At 35.9% G+C, this 17,722-nt stretch overlaps 1 protein-coding gene across 1 annotated transcript in view; it reads right to left on the bottom strand.

The window, feature by feature from the left end:
• The window catches only part of LOC111365874 (ABC transporter A family member 1), a 28,498-nt gene that overhangs the window by 9,346 nt on the left and 1,430 nt on the right, over positions 1–17,722 (bottom strand). Inside the window, exons 4-35 of the mRNA XM_022986380.1 lie at positions 17,172–17,287; positions 15,966–16,182; positions 14,688–14,914; positions 14,527–14,587; positions 14,322–14,408; positions 13,630–13,862; positions 13,434–13,548; positions 13,262–13,351; positions 12,884–13,098; positions 12,681–12,793; positions 11,547–11,653; positions 10,033–10,095; positions 9,242–9,328; positions 8,780–8,921; positions 8,613–8,685; positions 7,602–8,156; positions 7,158–7,212; positions 6,957–7,084; positions 6,773–6,902; positions 6,616–6,680; positions 6,400–6,483; positions 6,239–6,308; positions 5,691–6,195; positions 5,476–5,570; positions 5,131–5,389; positions 4,831–4,986; positions 4,544–4,607; positions 4,311–4,474; positions 3,305–4,017; positions 3,037–3,215; positions 1,412–1,622; positions 962–1,045 (exon numbers count right to left, since the gene is read on the bottom strand). Of these exons, the coding sequence (XP_022842148.1) occupies positions 962–1,045; positions 1,412–1,622; positions 3,037–3,215; positions 3,305–4,017; positions 4,311–4,474; positions 4,544–4,607; positions 4,831–4,986; positions 5,131–5,389; positions 5,476–5,570; positions 5,691–6,195; positions 6,239–6,308; positions 6,400–6,483; positions 6,616–6,680; positions 6,773–6,902; positions 6,957–7,084; positions 7,158–7,212; positions 7,602–8,156; positions 8,613–8,685; positions 8,780–8,921; positions 9,242–9,328; positions 10,033–10,095; positions 11,547–11,653; positions 12,681–12,793; positions 12,884–13,098; positions 13,262–13,351; positions 13,434–13,548; positions 13,630–13,862; positions 14,322–14,408; positions 14,527–14,587; positions 14,688–14,914; positions 15,966–16,182; positions 17,172–17,287 (5,463 nt within the window). The remainder of the gene's footprint in view (positions 1–961; positions 1,046–1,411; positions 1,623–3,036; positions 3,216–3,304; positions 4,018–4,310; positions 4,475–4,543; positions 4,608–4,830; positions 4,987–5,130; positions 5,390–5,475; positions 5,571–5,690; positions 6,196–6,238; positions 6,309–6,399; positions 6,484–6,615; positions 6,681–6,772; positions 6,903–6,956; positions 7,085–7,157; positions 7,213–7,601; positions 8,157–8,612; positions 8,686–8,779; positions 8,922–9,241; positions 9,329–10,032; positions 10,096–11,546; positions 11,654–12,680; positions 12,794–12,883; positions 13,099–13,261; positions 13,352–13,433; positions 13,549–13,629; positions 13,863–14,321; positions 14,409–14,526; positions 14,588–14,687; positions 14,915–15,965; positions 16,183–17,171; positions 17,288–17,722) is intronic.

The following is a 17,722-nucleotide window of genomic DNA, read 5'->3' as shown; positions in this document are numbered from 1 at the left end:
CTACCGAGTTCACCCGTGAGGATTCTTTGATTGCCTTACCTGTCGGTGTCTCAAGTACTACTCTCATCCTATGCATGCCCATGTTCAATCCTTTATATCAACTTAAAAATATTTTTGCCGTCCAGATTTGGTTTTGGTTAGCTTAATGAAAACCTGCCTTGCACCACCAGATTCAAGACTTCAACGGAAGTAACCACAAAAACTAAATCTGTTAGAAGAGAAAATTATTTATTTAGATCTTTTTCTTCGACACACCCCCTCACATGAAGGCCAAATTCATTACTCATTGAAGGCTTGACCATGTGCACAATTTTCATAAATAGGTTATACTGAAACTTAACTTCTTTGACTACTCTTGTACGGGAAGCACCGTATCCAAAAGATTAAGTTATTGAGAGGGCAAAAAGTTATTTATTAAAGTTTGTTTTCAACAGGAAGTTTCCAACAGATAGTGCAACTTATTGTGTCAAATGAAGGTGGTGCGGATGCGTTACGAAATTTTTATAATAAGAACTGAAATAAGAAATATGTAGGAATAACTTGTTTTGTATTAATAGAATAATGATTGATGATATGAAAATTGTACATTACCCCTATATTTATAGGCAAATTAATCCCTACTCAAATGGTATTAGGAAATTGAAATTAATGGAAACTATAATCCTAATCAAATAAAATATAAAAGTCCTATTACAACTAAATAGATAAACATAATTAAAAGATAAACTCCTAGGAAACATAATTGTAGTAAAAAACTAATAGTTGTGATGTACTACATCAGAAGGCATCATATATTATAGCACCATAGAAAGATTAAAATCATGTATTATAGCACCATAGTAAGAAAAATGAATTTTAACCAGAGTTCGGTTTACTTTATCAATGAAAACTACAATAAGACAATGATAAGGTCCTCAGGATCTACAGATTTTCCAATATACTAAGAAAATTAAAATCTTACCTTCACAATGGCCACAGCGAATGAAGCAGGAATAAAGGAAAAGGCGATATTAACAACAACAGCAGCAGAGAAGGCATCCAAATCCTACAAATAATTTGTCAGTCCACAGTTTATATAGATATGTTAAATCATACGAGGCCATAAAGAACTCGGAAGAAAAATCATCAAAAACACTAGTATTACTTAGAGAGAAGATTGATGATGTATAACACAAAGTTGTATGCAGAATAGTCAGAGTGATGGCATTAAATTCTTAGACCCTTCGGATATTGCTTAAGCCATCTAGTAACAATTTCACCATGTCGAGAAGAATGAAAGCTTTTTGGAATATCTTGCACAGAAATACTAAATTTACCGTTAAATAGAACATGATTCAGAGAGTTTTACCTCCTGTTCTATATTGTCTAATCGAGGAAAAATTCAATGAGAATAAAGAATACCAAACCATACATGGTGTTGCTGGAGCTGGCTTTCTGTCATGGGCAGAGGGTGATTCCGTGTTTTGATTGTCATATTTTCATCATGGGTAGCAAGCCTAAGCATTGCCGAGTCAATTAAATTAATAAAGGTTGGAGCAGCATGCTGACAGGTACTATTGTGCAGAACAGTATATCCTATACTCCCATCTTCACTCTGATTATCCATAACAATTGCTCCATACCTGCTCATACACATGAATGTGCTTAAAATTGAAAACGGACAGACAAATAGAATAATCTTCATTCGCAACAAATATAACATTTTCGAGAGAAATTCCACTCCGTTGTCTACCACAAACTACTGACAGCTTGAAAATTAAGTTAAGAAAAAAAAACATTCTGTTAAGGTTCTACTTGAAAGAACAAGATCAATAACTCTTATTAAAAGACTAAGCCCTTGTTTGGTTTTCATTCTTTCCTCATTAAAATGAGGAATATGACCGTTATCCATCACATCAAGTCATCAAATTCGAATTTTTATCTCTTATGTGGGACCCATAACAGCTATATTTTTCATTCTCATTCTAACAAAAATGAGAAACAAACGGGGGTTGAATTACAGAACCGGAATTGAAAACAAAAGCCTATAGAAGGCTGTAAACATATAAGAACTCCTTCTCTCACTTTCTACTTGCCTGACTACTAGTTCTCCCTACCCTCTTATTTATAAGCCTTTAGGTAACAACTTTTGTTTATGTAACCAAATCAGTTGCTAGTTCCCGCCCATCCGCTCCCTCCACCTTCTTAGGCCTTCTAGAATACGTGTGTATGATGGGGGGTCTATCACATTCTCAGGGTTGGAAGCACAGAAATCAATAATAGTGATTTACATAATAATAATAATAATAATAATAATAATAATAATAATAATAATAATAATAAACACTAGTCCTAAAGTAATCATCTTATAGCAACAGTGGCATCTAATTTAATGAAGGGTTTATATTATGTACAGAAAATAATAAATAAAACACGCTCAGTTCTCAGTAAGGTTGCAGACTTTAATTTGACTGAACCAAGGATTTATTGTTACAACAGGTTACAATTACAACCAGCATATTTTCCATTTTAATATCTCAAGTCAAACAGAAATTATATAACCAAAGACTTCTGTTGCAGAAAATTTTCATGCAAATCCCTTCTAGCCAATCAAGAATAATGGTACTGGCCTTCAATGAAAATTGATGGTAAAACATCAGTGCCCATTTCATGTCAGTGTATATAACCTTCAATATTATACAAGCCTAAGTAGCCTCTACTCTCGTTTCGGCTCTTTTTTGAATTTCCTATTTTCATATGGTGTATGAGCTAGGTTTGAGATTAGGTGGGCCAAATTTTATACAATTCATTTGCATTTTTCTTCAGTTCAAGTGGAATTTGAACTCACATCCTTAGGTATTGATCCCTATTCTCAAGAGTAAAGAGAGGGAAAATGAGTCACTCTATCCACTGCCACTATAATCAGGATGGAAACCCATGCTTGCTAGGCTAGAACAAGATGAAAACATTGATCTTAAAACTTTATGGATACAATCATAGACATGTTACAAGTGTAAATATAAATATGGCAAAGACAGAAGCCCGAAAACTACATACCTTGACTGATAGGATTCATTAAAGCTAGACATTAGATATTCACTCATAGAAAGTAAGATTGGTCCCAAAGTTGACCCTGCAGCCTCAACAGCATCATCTAGGGCCTTCTGTGAATTAGGGAACCTGTAAGTCGTCTGTCTAAACCTTTGAATCCAGCCCCCATGGACATGCTCCGCAACCTACATGGTGATAAGCATTTTACTCAGGAGACAATTTACAAGGGATTTTAAAGAAGAAAAATAAAAGTGGAAAAAAAATAGTTAAAAACCTCATTTGCAATTGGCGAGGATAGGTCAAAAGGAATTGGACCACCCCCACCACCACCAGTTAATAGAGGATTGAAGAAAGAGGTTGTGAAGGTCACTGATTGCTGATCGGGATGCGGCTTAAGCTTGAGAAAAACAAGACCCAAAAGTAAAAATATGGCAGGAATTAGAAGCTGGAAAACTATCGTTTTCCTATCTCTTCGAGCTGAGATTGCTCTCTTTATCATTAACGCCTTTAAATGTTTCCAAAATGTAGACCTTGAAAATATACAACAGCAACAGCACTGCATACTTAGGAACTGAATGACATTTAGCACAGTAGCGAAAAATAGACCGCAAGCTTTCCCAATTACTGAAAATATAAGTCCAATGACTTCAAAATAACTTCTACAAAGTTTTGAGTCAAAGGTTGTCTTTGGAGCATCATTTGGCTGATGAAAATTATCAGATGAAACTAGAGATTTCTTCTCATCAGAGCACTTGGTTTCATCAAAATCACCTCCAGCAACTCTCAGGAATACTTCCTCCAAAGTTGTGACAGATATGCCAAAACTCTCAATGCCAAGAGAAACAATGTCCCCATAGCCAGTCAATTCAAAGTTAGGATCTGATCTTTGCATGCAGCACTCTATCTCCCGAAACATGCATTCAAAGGACGATGAGGATGCAAGAGGGAGCTTAAATGAAATTTCAGTACCAACCTGCAGAGGCATTTTTTTTTTTTTTTTAAAAGGTAATCAAATATTTTATTAATCAATGAAAAATACACAGGAAGTATATTATCAATTTAAAACAGAAAGGAACAACATATGATTGGACAGCCCATCTATATGCCTAGTAACCACAACATTAAACTAAGTATACAATGTCAAACAAAACAATTCTCCAATCTGCTCTATCTCTGTAACATAAAAACCCCTTGTTCGAAGATTATTCGCAGTTAACACGTCCCCTGACAACCGTCCATAGTAAAAATGCCACTCTTAGAGGTAGATTACAATTTCATACCATCTTTCAAGGAAATGAACTCCGCGGGTCCCAAAAAGGATCTAAAATACGTGCTGACTAAGAAGATACCATCCCATGTCAACATCCATATGCTACAATCACCCTCTCCTACCCTGATGTGCACTTCATACAAGGATGTCAATATAATCATCCACTTCCCAGTCCTGCAAACCCCGCCGAAAAACAATGCTCCAATTAAGACTTCCATTATGCACATCTAAGACTTCATTCACCATAGTGGACGGCTACAAAGCAATTCGATACAAAGAGGGAAATCCTTCCCTAAGCGATTACTCTCTACACCAACAATCATCCTAAATACTAATAGCATTGTCATTCCCCACCACAGAAGTCAATCTATCCTGAAAAACGCTCCACCCTTATCAGATATACTGCCACAAACACACTCCATAAGAGCCTCAACCATCGATTGAGCTACCCCCCCCCAGAACACCATATTTTGCCCCCATAATTTCTCTCTAAAAGCTCTCTCTCCACTCAGAATCGCCACACCACTTACCTAACAATCCTTTATTAAACAATACAAGGCTCCTCACTTCGAGACCCCCCACCCTTAGGGGAGAACAAATTGCATCGCTAACCAAATGTAATTTCTTCTCCTCTCCCAAACTGTCCCATAGGAGCTCCCTTTGAATCCTCTCTAGTCTTTTTACCACTGAAATTGGAATAGGAAATAATGACAAATAATAAGTAGGGAGATTTGACAAAGTAGACTTAATAAGAGTAAGACGGCAACCCTTTGAGAGACATTCGCTTCCACCTAGTTAGCCTTCTCTCCACCATGTCCACAATACTGTACCAAATATGTGTACTTTAAATCGTGCTCCTAAAGGAAGCCCACGATATGACAAAGGCAACCGCACAACCTTGCAACCCAATATAGCAACTAACTCCTGCACATTTTCAACCTCTCCCACTATTATAGCCTCAGATTTTCCCAAATTTATCCTCAGTCTAGATGTAGCTTCAAAGCATAGAAGCAAACAACGCAAGTTCCTAAATTGCTCAACATCTGCATCACAGAAGATCAGCGTATCATCTGCAAACAAGTGAGATACCTACAACTGATCAATCATGGAGCCCCTTAATAATCCCTCCTCCACAGTCTTCTCAAGCATCCTACTGAAAGCCTCCATCTCATTACAAAAGGCAATGGAGATAAAGGATCTCCTTGCCTTAGTACTCTACTACTACAAAAATAACCCTCAGGAGTACCGTGCACCATAACTGAGAAAGAAACTGTAGAAATACAAAACTAAATCCACTGGCACCACTTATCCCCGAAGCCACATTGCCTAAGCATATACAAAAGAAATCCGCAATTTAAGTGATCATAAGCCTTCTAAATGTCAAGCGTACATAACATTCCTGGAACCCCTAGACGCATTATTAAGTCGATGCATTTATTCACTATAGGTACGGAATTCAGAATTCGGCACCCTTTGACAAAAGCATTCTGAATCTTAGACACTACTTTCCCCAACACCTCATTTAATTTGTTCGCCAAAATCTTCGCAATAATCTTGTACACCCCACTCACTAAACTAATAGGTCGAAAGTCCTTGTTATACATCGCTCCTGGTTTCTTAGGAATTAGCACAATAAATGAAGCATTGGAGCATCTCAATAACCTGTAGCACTGGAAAAAATACGTAAGGATATCTACAATATCCAATCGCTCGACTTCCCAACAAGCCTTATAAAATGAGAATGAAAAACCGTCTGATCCTGAAGCTTTGTCGTCATTCATGCTGAATACCACCTCTTTAATTTCACCATCCTCGAATAATCTCTCTAACCAACTAGCGTCCTCTTCATTAATAATAGAATAATCTAGCTCTTTTAGCTCTGGCCTCCATTCAAACTGCTCCCAATAAAGAATTTTGTAGAAACTTACTATTTGGGACCCAACATCCTGTGGCCCCATCTACCTCCAGCATAGTGATAGAATTGTTTCGTTTGTTCAAATTAGCGACCCTGTGAAAAAATTGAGTGTATTTGTTCCCCCTCTTTCACCCACTTGACCCTAGATTTCTAACACCGAGCTATCTTTTCCATCTCCACCAACCTCTCCAACTCTCCCTTTAATTCTCCGTGTCTCTCCCTCACATCCCCTACCAATCTTTGACTCTCCTCCCTTCTATCAGCTTTTCTATGTTTGAAAGGCATTGATTTTCATGACAGTTAATATCTCCCACCACCTCCTCATTCCACCTCTTCAGATCCCTTTTCAACGCCTTCAATTTTCGATCTAGCATGTAACTAGGAAACCCTTTGAAGTCACATAACGTCCACCATGCCCATACTCGCTCCACAAAACTTTCTACTTTTAGCCACATCTTCTAAAACCTAAAAGGCTTACTTCACGTGCATCTCACATTCCCAGATAACGAAATAGGGAAATGATCTAAATACACCTTTCCCAATCTCCTCTAAGTAACCTCTGGGTACTTAGCATCCCACTCTCCACATACTAGAAACCAATCTATTCGAGACAAGACAAGTTGATCCCGATTGGATGGCCAAGTAAAATCTCCACCCATCATAAGCAGGTCCAACAATATGTTCTCCCTGATCAAATCTGAGAAGTCCTTCACAACTCATGTTAACCTCCCACCAGTAGACCTCTCAGTAGGATATCGAACTACAATAAAATCTCCTCCAATACACGTTTGGGAGATTCCACCAAGCCTCATACCAGCTAACTCATCCCATAATCCACTTTTACTCATCAACATTGGGCCCATAAACTCCTATAAACATCCATCGAAATTCATCCTCAATATTTTTAAACGAAAGAGCAAGAAAAAATAGCCCTTCACAAACCTCCTTCATATCAAAAACTCTAGTGTCCCACATAACTAGCACACCTCCTGAAGCCCTGATGACCCCAAAAACTATTACCCAACATGCTGTCCCCCAATAGGCTAGTCACAACAGCCCTCGAAAGGACCTCCAACTTGTTTCTTGTAAGCACACAAGGTCAGCCCTCCAATTCCTTATCAGATTCTGAACGCTTAACCTTTTCTCGACTTCGTTGAGCCCCCTTACATTCCAACTAACTATTTTTTGGATCATCTTAACACTCCATCATCCCTCCCTATCAGTCCTCTCCTAGACTCGCCTCCTTTGATGTTATAATTAACCGAGCATTCAAGCCGCTTAAGTTCATGATCACCCTTTTTTCATGTCTTACCTCCTGGTGTACCTACCTCCTATCCCCTACTAGCCTCCAGTTCATCAAATAATTGCAGTAGCCTATTTTCGTACCCATCACAAGACATACCCACCATCTTACTCAATTCCAGAATTTTTTGGAGAGCCCAACTCGACGGTGGTGATCTAATGTCACGCATCTTGCCATTCGCTATCTCCTCATCGTATGCAAAATCATAGTAGTGTCCCTCCTCTTCCTCAATCTGTGCTGCATCACTACATATACCCCCTTTCTCGACCCCATTAACCCACACCACCAAAGCTTTATCATTCCTTACCTCTCCTTCTTTTATAACTTTCAAATATCTCCTTGTGTAGGTATTCATTCCCATAGTGGCAAAGCCTGTTGACCCTTGCAGTTTTTCAATTACCGAAGCTGGATTTTCTACCAATACAATTCCGTTTTCTTGCTCCATTTCCAACACTAATCCCTCTGCTGCATTCTTGTCCAACGTATCTCGATCGTGGGGGCAATTTTCTTTGGTCGTATCGGGGATCTTCAACTGCAGATTCAACATACTCGACTCCCCTACCTTAGCCGAAGGTCCCACCTCTACTGCTTTAGTCCCTACTTGGGACTCCCCACTTGGCTCGACAAACACCTCCTTACTGTGGGTCCAAGTTTGCTACATTTATACCGTTGACTAGACACTCATCCAAATCCACTCCGCATTTATAACAATAATTTTTCCTGGCACTCACTACATTCCCACTATCCATACATAATTAATTCATCTAGTTCTCCTTTCAAAGCCTTAAATGGTCTCTTATTTTACCTCCATTCAAAAAACCATCACATATACTCTCTTCTGTTGTCTCCTTAGACTTGTGAACTGTCGAATGTCATTCCTCATTAGGTCCCGAGATATGCTCGTGTGTAGCACTAGAGGCACACTACATTTTATGTCTACTTCAAGTTCAGCATAGTGCAATCAATTTATGATGATTGCAGAACATATGTCCCTTTGTTTGTATTTCAATTCTCGTGTGTTCGCCCCATTCTTTCACCCATTGTTTTCTTCATAGAAACAAATGGACGATTACATCTCTTTAAAGGATAATCACAGCATATGGTGCGCTAAAACGTAATCACTCAAGACAAAATCATGCAAGATGAGAATAAGACCAAGAGTACTTCCTAAGCAGTAATAAGAAGCATCACATCCAGCCAACATGAAGAAAAAAAATCATAAACAACACTATAAAAAGTAGAGTGGTTGACAATCAAATACCAGTAGTTGGTGGCAGCAAATATAAGAGAAAATGCAACACATGGCCTTGAGCAATCGTGAAAGATCTCAAGTAATAAAGAAAATACAAAGAAAAACCTGAACCGCCATAGTGTTTGGGCAATATGTGATGTGGGTATTCAGCCTGAAAAAGTTAGTTCAAGCTTCTTTTGTCAAACTGTTTTGTGACTAACTGAAAAAACCCACAACTTGTAGGGATGTAGGGAAATATATTGTCGTCAAAATCACTTTTTTTAAGATTAAAACTTTAGAATATTCAAAAAAGTGTAATTGATCACTCACAAAACAAGGATAATCTTCACAATTCAAAAGGCAATGCAATTTCTCTTCCATGACATATCTCATTCAGCTACCTTTCATTTGTAAACTTCCAAACTAGATCAAGTGAGAAAATGTAGTTACATAAGAGGTACCAAATTCCAAATAAATATGAAAGAGACTTACTTCTTCAGCCATTTCAATAACAACATTCTCCAAATAGTCTTCATTCACGCCTTTTATATTACCAAATATTTCCAAGTGCTCCTTCACCTGAGTAAAGCAGATTCAAATACAATCTTTTCAGCACAGGCATTGGATAAAACGAAAAGTCAGAAATATATATCAAGAAGCCACAAGGAAAGCAATCTAGCAGCATGAATCTTCTTTTTCAGTCAATCGGGGCACATTTTTATTTGAAAAAGAAAAAAGAAAAACTTTTTCCAAGCAAAAAAAAATTGTTCAAAAAACTATAATTCGTTCAATTTCAGAGGACTATTAAGTTTAAAGGTTTGATTATGGTCAGAACACCAAAATAGAAATATGAACGAAATCTTCTAATAATAATGAACTATGAACGGAGATTCTAGGAGTTAAACCATATTGGAAGGAAAAGAAAAATTGAGGACCATGGAAATGTAAGATAATACAGCTCCCACAGAGGTAAAATCCAAAAGAAAGAAAGCAGAAACCAAAGAGAGTACCCTTTTTTTCTTTCAGAAATGTGGAGAGAGTGATGTTGCAGGGGTATGCATTTATAATAGGGAACATCACTATTAAAGAAAGGAATTAAAAAGAGAAGTTGAAAAATGAGGTGTGGATAAACCCGTGTTAAAAAAAGAAATTACAAAAAGATAAAAATGCACAAGGAAAACTATGCTGATTAACAATCGGTTATTAACCTCACTAATCAAAAGAAGTTGGAAGAAAAAGAAAACTTTTTTGCATTCTATTAAAAGAAAAAGAACTTCTCTTACAGTCAATTCAGGAAAAAGAATGTCATGTTGAGGACATATGCCCAAACTTTTCCGTATCTCATTCTGCAAAACCGACAAAGTAACAGCTAAATAAGAATCCCATAAACTAATATTTCCTAAAGTCATTCAGTGAGAATGATAAATGTATATTTATTGAAGTATATAAGCTAACTAATAACACATATATTCTCTTCTAGTATTAAATTATGTAAAGCAGCAAATGTTACAAGTTTGAATGATCTCAACGTGGGTTATCTGGAACTTGGAAATGATGATCAATAAGAAGCATAAATTTCAACAGAATCTAATTTTTTTTTTTTAATTCTTTCCATCCCCAAAATACCAATTCCATGGACTTTGGAATGATTCTTCATTGTAATTTTTGTCATCCTACCCTGACTACTTAAGTCTTAATTTTTGCCATTAATAATAAATGCAAATTGAAACCTTTACAAAGACACAGGAGAAAGTGCCTAAACAAGTAAATTTTTGAAGAACCTTGCTACATATACATCAAGCTTTACATAATGGATTACATAATACATCATTTGCCAATTTAAAACATAGTCAACTTTTTTATCCAATCTTTTCCTTCCATATCATTTTATGTAATCCCTTATGTACAACTTTTATGTACAAGTAGCATAATCCATTTTTGAAATATAAAAGCATTTCATATGAAACCTTCTAGTGGACAATCATGTTACCATAAGGATGTACACTGGCTCCTCCCCCAACTATTCTTATATATACCATGAGACTTTATGTGCATGCATAGGTTGTACCAGATTAAACGAGTCAGTGCTTATATTCATTTACCAGAGGTTACAAGTCTCTGTTGATTGTATTAAAAAAAAGGAAGAAAGCTAATATCCAAATCAGCCAATGCAAAGTACTAGGAAGATTGAAACGAGACACTGAAACTCAATTTTATGACACGAAAATGAGTCAAAATTTATTCATATGTTGTTTCAGTATTTCAGCCAGAAATTTTTAAATTTCAAATTTTGAAATCAATTTCATATCCTCAACAAAGTATAAGAATATTGAGCATGCTTTGCTACACCTAAAAAAGAAGCAAAGTAACACTTTTCAAGAAGTAAATACTCATTTTAAAAAAGTAACATTTTGTACTAGAATTCCCAAGAAAAAAAGGAGCTTCTAAAGAGAAACTGAACATGTTTGGAAACCAACTTTTAAAGCTTCAAACATGTTTGGCTAAGCTTAAAAGTTACTTTTGTGTAGCTTTACTTTTAGTTTAGGCTTAGCCACACATGCTTATAGCCTGGATATCCTTGGTTTCACTTGAGAAGAGTTAGTTATTTTGTCATGGCTACCACACGAACTGCATCACCACGTATTAGAAGTTCACTAGATGTATTATGCACCACATATTTGATGGATTCTCAAACAGAAGTTCAAATTAGCCAATCTGAAAATTTTCAGTTATCGAGTTATTGAAGTTCATATAATGTTCTGAGATACAAAAAATGGATACTCCATCAGAAAATTACCATGTCTGTTGAGATGTTCTTTCCAAAAACTAAAGCATCCCCTGAGGTAGGAGGAAGAAGGCCAGCGAGCATGGATATTGTTGTGCTTTTACCAGCTCCATTATGTCCTTCAGAATATAATTTGAGGTCAATCACAAAGAAGAAAAAATGACACATGGCAATTGAATAGAAGAAACAACTTTCTGTGTTTTGATAAATAGAGTGAAAATACAATTCAGCAAACACAAACACATAATGAAGGGAGCCAAATCGTCATCTTAAGAATCTGTCTAGGCTTCAAGGTGTGTGTGTATAATTCTTAAACGGGTCCCTAGGATTATAAAAAAAATAATAATAATAATAAGAAGAAGAAGAAGAAGAAGAAGAAGAAAATAATAATAATAATACTAAAAAGAAGCATACTTAGCAATGAAAGTGCGTCAATGGCTTTTTTTTTCACATGGAAGCATTTTTTTCAGCCTTCCAGCACATACACAACCATTCCTTAATGTAGATTTCTATTTGCTGAATTATCTTATCCCAACATAATATGTAATGCTCCAAGTCCAGACAAAAAACCATAGTCTCAAGGAGTATTTTGTTCCACAGAGCTGACCAAGGATATATTCGAACCTTGAAGCATCTAATTCCACACACCTCCAATTATTTATTAAATCCAAGACAAAGGAGAAGTTTTTTATTGTTTCCTAATGAAAATGTTTGTGATCTCGAACTGCATAAAACATTGAAATCTTTTAGCGGGCTTACTAGTTAATGCTTTGCAATAGATCTTCAGCTTTTTCCCCAACTATTCCAACCATCATTAGATTATTCAATTTCATATCATTGAAAATTAGATCTTTAATAGCACATATAGCTGCAACTTTTTGATTTTAACATTTCTACGTGGAATATCTTCACTTATAAATCCTCTATAAGTGCATACATCAACATCAGCTATTGAGATGCTAGGCAAAGCAAACTGTAGCCGGGCGCGTCTATTAAAGCATCCAGAAACCAACTTTAATGTAAATTGCTAAAAGACAAAAGATAGCAAAGGAATAAACAAACCAACAGCAGCCCTGAATATTTAACTTCATTTAAGATCGATGAAGAATATAAATTGAAACACTAAATAAAGTAAGTCATGGCTACCTAGAAGAGCGAGAATTTGATTTTCATATAATGTCAGCTGTAAAGAATTGACAGCACAACAGTTTCCCTTCTTAGTGGTATACACCTTGTGCAAATTCCTCATCTGAATGCATCTGCAAAAGAAGATTTTAAATTCATGAGTATGATGTTATCTGGCATGTTCACTCGCACAAATGCCGAGGCTTGGATTATAGAATATTTACCGGCCATCGAGTTCTTGTTGCTTCATTTCTAAGCTTGTCGCTTCCACAGCTGCCTTGTATGCATCTTTTTCAAAAACACTAGCATTTACCTCAGAATGACCACCTGCTACTTTAACTTGTGAGCTGGAAGCGTACTCTTCACTAGTTCTCTTCTTCCTCCGAAAACACTTACAAAACATGAAGTTCCAAGGATTATCATTCTCCTTCTGTAGGACCTGATTTCATATAAAATGCTCCAACTCATCTTTAAGGTTAAGAAAATAAATATTGGTTTTGATGTCATAATCTGGTATTACAGTTTACCAGGGCCTCCAGTTATGCAAACATAGTACTTTCAGGACAAGAAGAACCCAGACACAAGAAATTTAAAAGACATACCTTATCTAGAAAAAGACCAATTACACAGTACAAGAAAGTGTCGAGCAACATCATCAGGAGGCAGACCAAAAAGTTAACCCCAGAAGAATCCTGTAGTGACACACTAAATTTCAACTTAATAAGATTGTAATTGACACATAGAAGAAGATCAAAATTTATTAACAAAACATACCCGCCAGATGTTGCTCCATCGAAGTCCAACATGAGCGCGCTCATAGTCAGCAAAATTAACCGACCCTAATGCAAAGGCTGTGGGTGAAAGAAAAGAGGCCATCACCTTTAGTACCCTACAAGTATACACAGAGAAATGTCTTATGCACCATGCTTGAAAAGTGTATAAATTGTTGTCATATGAGCAGGGTACTGACATAGAAACGGCCTGGTCACTGACGGTATAATAAGGGAAAAATGCGCCAAGAAAAGAAAGTGTCCCGACTGTTACTGCTGTCTTCGCCCGTGTAAAGAATGTCGAGATTAGGAATGACAGCATTATTGAGCTAAGTCCAAATGAGAAGAAGTAAGTGAAGACTAGCGACTTGTCGCTGTACTTAAAAAGGGTTCCCATTGTGCAGAGAGTGATTATCCCGGATGATATAGCAAACTGCCAAAGAGATAAAGCATTGAAAAGAACTTCAATGGTCAGTCTTCACAAAACAGTACGAGGAGAAGGCCTCCGTGACCTAAGCAAGGTACAAATCTTTGGACTAAAGCTATAAAGATATGTGATATGGAATCAATCGTGTATGATCAATGTGAAGTATCCATATACCACAAGGGTGCTTAAGCATGCTGATGTATGACTCCACAAGTCCTATCCTACTTAAATGCAATGATAATAATGGGCCATGTGTGTGTGTAACAATGGTTCATATAAGAAGTAAAATCATAAAATATAACACGTGAGGGAGAAAATGAAGGGGGCACGATGCATTATAGATCTTAACACAAAGCCAGCAATGACAAGATATTTTGCCCTAAAGGTTGGCAGAGTTGGCAAGAAAAGAAGGATGTCATGCAACTGCAGTAATGCAATTGCAATACAATACTGAAAATTTTCTACCTGAAATGCATATGTTACAAACCACGAGAAATGGAATATCTCATCCTTCAGACCCATCATGTAGAGACCTTCCTTAATCTTCAGCTCCTGAAGTATTAGTAATGTACTTAGCACAACATGCTTTTAAAGCAACAAACTCTGTATTGATATGTTGGCAATGAAGAAAAAATAATTGAGAGCAAGAGTTGCCACAAGTTGTCATCACCTTTTCCAGAACAGAATAACTAATCAAGCGGGAGATTGGATAGAGAAACCCCAGCAAGTACCTGTTCAGTGGCATGTTATCAACTAAAGGTTCAAAAAACCTCATAATGAAGTTGGAAAAGGTTCAAAGAAGATATCAGAAAATGCCAAAGAATTACATACAACACTCCCATGACTGTCTTGACAATGGACTGGAACTCATCATCAGTATATTCACGAGTTGGAAATGGTGCTAGTCTTATGTTTGCAGGCATAAAATTTGTCCATGGTGTCTGGAGTTTTGAGTGTACTCCAGATAAGTTTGAAGGTGAACCAACATCTTCAGTGACTAAGTTAGTCCCACGTTGCTGTGCAGCATATATTATGAATGAATCCATGAGTTGTTGAAGCTGCACATTGGAAAGAGAGAGAACCATATGGATAATTTCCTTGCAGTTTCCAGTTCCAAAATAAAGAGAAAATAGATTTGCAATTTGAGAAGACAAAAGCTTATTTTGGCATAACTTTTCTTGGTTACAGTGGCAAAACATTCAAAATCTTCTAACTTTAAAAAAAAAAAAAATAAATAAAAATAAAAATAAAAATATTATTGTCTTTACAACAATAAGCACTGGCAGAAAAACAATCTCCTATGATCCATACTCTATCAACATGCATTTAGAAACAGTAATAGAGCAGCCTATGTTCCAGATTGAAACTTTAATGCATATAGAAGCAGACAATTCCCATCATATTTTGCCGCTACCGTAATCCACCCAAAGAGTGAACGAGAAACACACCTCACAACATCAGAACTTAACGAGATCCAACGAATATGGATATCATCAAATCAGATAATTTTTCTTCCTGTCAGCAATACAGTTGTCCACAACATTTTAATAACAAAACCATGTCATTTTATTCAGTCATAAAATAAGGAATTAGCTTGTCTTTCAGAATGTCCAATCATCACAAAAACTATTACTCATGCTGTACTCTTATCTTCAGCAAGCATCAAATATAGTTAAAATTGCGAGCATGTGATCATGTCTGAAACATAATAACATAAAGCAAATATTCACCAATTTGTACAAGTATCAATATTAAACCGCCTCATCTAAAAGCTTAAGTTGTTAGATAGTGCACATTCAATTATTTAAATTTAGTCTTCATCACGCCACGTCGCTTGCAGGATGGATTCATTTTTATTCAAAAGGACGGACAAGTGCAAGATTTTCACAAAAAAGTGGTGGCAACACTTGAATTCAGGACATTTGCAAAGCTACTATGATACCATCTTGAACCTCCTCATCTAAAAACTTAATTTCCATGGTATTAGGTATCCTTTTTGCAGTAACCTAAAGTGAAATTTCAGCTATCTATATATGAATGCACATCATTAACTAATTACAAAAAGCAATTGCAATTAGCTAAAGTTAAAGAAGGATAGTGAGATCATACAGTTAAAAATCCACTGAAGCCATACTGCATTATTGGTATTGTATTCACACCCAATTCCAAGTCATTAAGATATGGACCATTCAAGTCCATGATGGACTTAACATCAGGAAACCCCGAGAAAGCCCATGTGTGGTTAAGGCGTATGCTATAGTCAAAAGACTGAGGGCCTTGTTCATGAAACACAATTGCTCCTTTGATTTTTGGGTTTGTACTATTCCTACAGACAGACAATCATGAAAAAAAGCATGTTATGAACTATGTTATAAGAAAAGGAAACTTGATTGAGAATATAATTTCTCCTTCAAATTTTATTCATACTATTCCAACAAAGAGAAGGAAAAGAGCATAACTTTTATTTATACTTAGAGAGATAAACCTGAACCAGTGACAAGACAGTGTAAACTACGTAATAAGAGAAGGAAAATAACACAAAAATAAATAAATAAATAAACACAAGGAGTACAGGATCAAAGAGAAAATGTTAGTCATGAAAGGAGTTTCCAGAAAGTGAAAATTAGATAGAAAAACAAAGGCTTAGGTATTTGTTCCCAATAAAATATACAGATGAAGATTCAAGCTGGCAACATGCAAACTAGTAATTTAGTAAACCTTCTAAACAAGTCAAATAGCAAGTTTACTAGTTCTTGAAGTTGAAGTTAAACTACTTTTAAGTTACATATTTGCCAAACATAATTTTCAGTTTCATTTTCTTTTTATACTTTTAAAGCATACTTTTCTAAAACTTACTTTTTACTGTTTTAGGAAAGTACTTTTAAAATTAAGACAACCAACAATGATCAAAATTGGCCAATGATGACAACTGAGTAAACTTTAACTCGTGTAAATAAAGCTGAAACTGAAACTCAACATTTGACCTCAATCAAATATAAGAGCAAAAGGAAAGCATGAAATTTAAAATAAAATAGAATCTTGAAGACTTGAACACAAACCTTATTAAGTCACTTGATATGGAGTTGTGGAGTCTATTGAAGGCATAATTACAAAAAGGAAAATATTAAACAGATATTTACTAAACAGACCGTGCTGTGTATGCAGAGAAGGGGGACCAGAAATTGAATAATAGCTCAGACAAAAAAAACAGAAAGAAACATCAGAGCATCCAGTAAAAACCTCTTCTCAAGTCTTCACTAATTTCTCACATTATGCACTTGAAACAAGAAAGAGAATGAGTGAAATACGACTCACTTTACTTTATCATAAGCAGCGTAAAGATCCGAGTGTATGTATGTCTCAAGCTCTTCTTCATCTTTGTACACCCTTGAAGCCAGCTGAAATACATTTTCAATTGTATTCATCAGCAAAAAGGAAAATAAATTAATGCATTATCCAAAAATAGCAAAAGCAGTAGACATCAACAATATAAATATTGATTATAAAACTTGAAACTGGTAGTATTTAGATCCTATTCGGACATTCTTTTGAAACACAACATTCCCAAAATATTTTCATCTGCAATGTGCAGAATTTTATGTATTTGGGTGCATGATAATTGATTTTAATGTCAAAGAAAATATGAAAATTTAAGTCAAAATATATCAGGTATCAGCACTGGAACTGATTCAATCAATAAGCAGAATCTTTTAGGACCCCATGTATCTCATACCCTGATTATAGTATCTATTTCCTTTTCTATTTTCACTTTTACGCCTGGAGTGGTTATATTCCGATTCTCCTTTCAAGTTTACTTGTTTATTTAGTAGGATTGATTGGGAGTGATTTTCAAATCTTACAATGTT

Source organism: Olea europaea, chromosome 17, assembly GCF_002742605.1.
Source record: "Olea europaea var. sylvestris chromosome 17, O_europaea_v1, whole genome shotgun sequence".
Classification (NCBI taxonomy): domain Eukaryota; kingdom Viridiplantae; phylum Streptophyta; class Magnoliopsida; order Lamiales; family Oleaceae; genus Olea; species Olea europaea.
This window is presented reverse-complemented; position numbering and strand designations above follow the sequence as displayed.